The sequence below is a fragment of the Rana temporaria genome, chromosome 3 (assembly GCF_905171775.1).
Source record: "Rana temporaria chromosome 3, aRanTem1.1, whole genome shotgun sequence".
Taxonomy (NCBI): domain Eukaryota; kingdom Metazoa; phylum Chordata; class Amphibia; order Anura; family Ranidae; genus Rana; species Rana temporaria.
The window spans coordinates 471,232,615-471,237,892 of NC_053491.1; the positions used below are offsets into that span (position 1 = coordinate 471,232,615).

Here is a 5,278-nt window from a genome sequence, read left to right on the forward strand (position 1 = left end):
AGCCCTGACCTCAACCCAACTAAACACTTTTGGAATGATTTTGAATGCCAACTGTGAGTGAGATATTTTTGTCCAACATCAGTACCTGACCTTACAAGCACTATTTTGGCCTAATAGACAAATAATCTCACAAACATCCTCAAAAAATCCAGAATTCGCAATGCCCCCTTACATCAGAGTCAGCAGAATGTCCTATACATTATAGTCTGCAGACATCAGAGTCTGCAAAGCCCCCCTTACATCAGAGTCGCTGGCTCTGGGCTGTGAAAGAGACACTCGCAACTCAGAGCCCTGCAGCAGCTGGGGAGCCACAGTCCAGGCTCTTGGGGCGGGTGGAGTTCCCCACAGTAGCGGAACTCCAGGGTCCGGTCGCAAGAGCCACCTTTGCGACCCTGGTAGTTCTGCCAGTCGGATGTCCAACAAGCTTATGTAGTTGTGATAGTCAAATACCTACACACATTTGATCATAGGGTGTATGGCTTATGGCACTTTTAACATTTTATATATCTTTGCATCACCTTTTATAAATAAGTTAGGATTACCTTAATCATTTTTTTGTTCTCTCTTCAGGTTATGGTGGAGAAAAATGTGTCCCATATTACCAAGATCCACCTATTAGGACTTCAGACGCCACACAGTATAACATTTCTGATCTTTTTTCTTTTCCTTTTGATCTATTGTGTGACAATATGTGGAAACTTCCTGATCATCGCACTGGTGTACTACAGCAAATCCCTCCATTCCCCCATGTACTTCTTCCTCTCCCAGCTCTCTCTATCAGATATCTTACTGGTAACCAATATTCTTCCTAACACACTCCATACTGTTTTGATGAAAGGGATCACAATATCTTTTTCTGATTGCATCACCCAGTTTTATTTTTTTGGTGTTTCTGAAGGTCTTGAGTGTTTTCTTCTGACAGTGATGTGTTATGACCGATATGTGGCCATCTGTAAACCATTACATTATTCTTTAACAATGAACTTCCAGCTTTGTTGGGTGTTGATTATTACATGTTGGGTTTTAAGTTTTTTAGTAGTACTGATACTCACTTTACCAGTATCACAATTATATTTTTGTGGTCCCGATATTATCAATCACTTTTTCTGTGATCTTGATCCAATCCTACAACTCTCCTGCTCTGATGCTTCTAATGTTTTACTTGAAGTGACATTAATGGCTGTTATTAATGTTGTCATCCCATTCTTTACAATTATTATATCATATGTTTATATTATAATTACCATTTTTAAAATCCCGTCTATTACCGGCAGACAAAAAGTTTTCTCAACATGCAGCTCCCACCTAACTGTTGTTTGTATTTATTATGGTTCCATAGTTTGTGTTTATTTGGTACCCCGTAGAGGACAGTCAGGGGATATCACTAAATTCTTGTCATTGCTGTACACTGTGGTCACCCCACTGATGAATCCAATTATATATAGCCTGAGGAATAAAGACTTAAAAAAAGCTGTAAATAAAATAAATAATAATAAAATAATAATTTAGTAGGACTAAATTGAAGTTGGATGTCAAATCTTGATATCAAAAATGAAATCTATCAGACCTGACTCCACATCGTTGTTTTAAAAAGCTCTGCAGTCATAGATGCGATCATTGTAATTTGCCTAATCTATATCATTCTCTGTAAATCTCATTACATCAATTATTTAACCTTTCTTATTCACTTGACCTCCGGAACATTTTCCCCACTTTATGACCAGGCCATTTTTTTGCAATACGGCACTGTGTTACTTTAACTGACAATTGCGCGGTCATGCAGCGCTGTATCCAAATGACATTTATGTAAAATAAAATCCATAAACAGAGCTTTCATGTGGTGATATTTGATCACCACTGCATTTTTTTTCAAATGTTGGACCTATAAAAAAAAAGACAGACAATTAAAAAAATATATATATTGTTAACTTTCTTCCCATAAAACATATCAAATAAGAAAAATCTAAAAAGTCAAATGTCTTAATACATTTAGGCCAATATGTATTCTGCTACATATTTTTGGTAAAAAAAATCCCAATAAGCGTATATTGATTGATTTGCACAAAAGTTATAGGCCCAGATTCTCGTAGTTGGGCGTAAAACTCAGCGGGCGTAAAGTATCTCATTTACGTCACGCCGCCGCAAGTTTTACAGGCAAGTGCTTTAATCACAAAGAACTTGCCTGTAAAGTTGTGGCGGCGTAGCGTAAATCACCCAGCGCAAGCACGCCTAATTCAAATTAGCCAGGTAGGGGGCGTGGAGCATTTAAATTAAGCGCGTTCCCGCGCCGAACGTACTGTGCATGCGCCGTCCTGAAAATATCCCAGGGTGCATTGCTCCAAATGACGTCGCAAGGACGTCATTGGTTTCGACGTGAACGTAAATGGCGTCCAGCCCCATTCACGGACGACTTACGCAAACGACGTACATTTATAAATTTTGACGTGGGAACGACGGCCATGCTTAACATTGGTTGCCCCTCATATAGCAGGGGCAACTTTACGCCACGCAAACCTAACTTAAACGTCGTAACTTCACTGTGTCGACCGCGCGTACGTTCGGGAATTCGCGTATCTAGCTAATTTGCATTCTTGACGGGGAAAACGATGGAGGCGACACCTAGCAGCAAAAAAAAAATTGCATTTAAGATCCGACAGCGTAAGAGCCTTACGACTGTCGGATCTAATGGATATCTATGCGTAACTGATTCTTAGAATCAGTCGCATAGATACGACGGCCCAGGTTAGGACTTACGACGGCGTACATGTCGTTGCGCCGTCATAAGCCCTTTGAGAATCTGGGCCAGTGTGTCTACAAACTATGGGATATATACTGGAATTTCTATTTATTTATTTATTTATTTATACTAGTAATGGTGGAGATCATCGACTTATGGCGGACTGCGATATTGCAGAGGACAGTCTAACTAACTGACAGTTTTGACACTTTGTGGGAACCAGTTACATTGCTCTCAGTCTGCTTACCAGAATTATGTGACAATTAGGCAACAAGATCATAGGATGCAGGTGGGGAGTAACAAAGACAGCACTCCTAACTTGATAGATGAATGGTGGATAACATCAACATCAAAATAAAGGGACTCCAGCACTCAAACAGGCAGATGAATGGATTGCACAGTCATCAACAGGAGATTGAACCCAGTATAAAAAAGGAAGCAATCATAGTGAAGCCTATAAGGATGAAACATGTCAGGCTGGCCGATGCAAGCATGCTGATAGCCACAGAGTTTTTTATATGCCTTTTATCCTTGTTTGTTCTGTAAGTAGACTACAATAAATGTTGTATGGTTTATCTTTATGCCCACTGGTCCCGATGTCAGTGCAGACGGATCCAGAGGGACGGTTCCTCTTTATTAAAGGCATGCTTCAGGGACAGTGTTATACGTTTGCCTCTATATATGCTCCTATTCCCGTCTGCTTTTTAACTAAAACCTTAAAATTACTGGAAAAATTCAGGGAAGGAATATTAATTCTGGGAGGAGATTTCAATATTACGTTGAACCCCCAACTAGATACTACAACAGGTTAAACTCCATTATCCTTCAAAGCCCTTTAACATATTAAACAACTCCTCCAATCCCTCCATTTAGTAGATAGTTGGAGAGTCATTGGAAGAAGTAATATTTTACGAAACGGACGTGCCGGCGTGCTGTCGTCACCCAAGAGCTCCAAACGTCTCCCCAGTGGACGGGTGTCTGGGAATTTGTGTACTGGCCGTCATTTTTTTACTGCATGTTTGTAAGTGCAATACAACTTTTAATAAATCTTTTTTACTCATTTAATGTGCTATGTGGAGCTGTTATTGTTTTTTACATGGTGGGCATTGATGTTGGTGAATCGTAAGAATCGTATCTGTCTGAACTGCAAGACTGGGAGTGACTATGTATTATATGCTGTTCATGATCCCCTGTTATAAGGGATGATGGCGATTTGGTAAGGAGCTAATCTATAGTTCGGTGAAGGATACATCACTTTTCTTTGGACACGTTTTCAACTGATTTTGGAACTTGGCACAGAGCACATGTGTTAAACATTTATGGACTTTACTGCTACAATATTTGTTTTATTTATATGTCTATATATATTTGTATTTGGTTAATATTTATTGATCTAATGATATGATCTAAAAAAAAGTTTTTTGGATGTTCATTTATCACTGTTTCACTGTTATTGAGGGACTTGAGAGTGCTATATAGTGCCCTCTAGTGGCTATCAACCTCTCTTGTTTTTTGGTATATTAGTGATTTATATATAGTGTTGAGCGGAATACGCCATATTCGATTTCGCGATATATCACGAATATATAGCCGAATATTCGTGAAATATTCGCTAAAATCGAATATTCGTGATATTTAAAAAAAAAAAAATTGCGAAATTTCGCTAATGCGAATTTATTGCGAACATTTTGTGAATTTTTTTTTTTTTTTTCTGATTGGCTCTGATGCAAAAGAAGGGCGGAGAAAGTATTCTCGAATATTCGGAAATCGAATATTCGGAATATTTTATCAAAAAAAAAAATGTTGTGAAATATTTTGACAACTGTGGTAGGGTGGAGAAAGTATTTGCGAATATTCAGAAATCGAATATTCGCGAATACTTTCTCCACCCTTTTTTTGCATCAGAGCCAATCAGAGTTGTCAAAATCTCGCAATCAATTTCGCATTCGCATTAGCGAAATTTCGATAAAATATCACCAATATTCGATTTCAGAATATTCGCAAATACTTTCTCCGCCCTTCTTTTGCATCAGAGCCAATCAGAAAAAAAAAAATCGCAAAATGTTCGCAATAAATTCGCATTAGCGAAATTTCGCAATTTTTTTTTTATATTCGGAATAGCGAATATTGGCCGCGAAATTCGAGATATTCGCGAATACTCGAATATGCCATATTCGAGCCGAATATTCGCAATACGAATATTCGTGAGCAACACTATTTATATATACCATCATATATCACATAGTTTATGATTTATATCTGTGAGGGATGACAGAAGCTCAATCCAGCTTATACTCCATTTTGTATGCATATACTCCATTTCTACAGACATATTTTAGCCACATAAGCAATATAAGTGTATACGTGTTTTTGCTGAGTTGTTCCATTTCTGATGCAATCAAGGGTCACATAGAAGACTCAGACAGTCAGCTGCTTTTTTGCCTTGAGTTTCTATGTCTATATTCGGTGATATGCTTACTCGCTTAAAAATCTAAAAATCCCCTAAATGACGATTGTTTTTCTCTGAAACATTTAACCCAT

General features: G+C 38.2%; 1 protein-coding gene across 1 annotated transcript; it reads left to right on the top strand.

Moving 5' to 3' along the window:
• The first annotated feature begins 573 nt into the window (after positions 1-573).
• On the top strand, positions 574-1,509 carry LOC120930651 (olfactory receptor 11L1-like). Its single transcript, XM_040341829.1, has one exon. It carries the CDS (start codon positions 574-576, stop codon positions 1,507-1,509), a length of 936 nt encoding a protein of 311 aa, XP_040197763.1.
• Positions 1,510-5,278: the final 3,769 nt, after the last annotated feature.

Excerpts from the sequence above, each read along its gene's own strand:
- LOC120930651 (XM_040341829.1), top strand. The coding sequence starts at position 574 with ATGGTGGAGAAAAATGTGTCCCATATTACCAAGATCCACCTATTAGGA.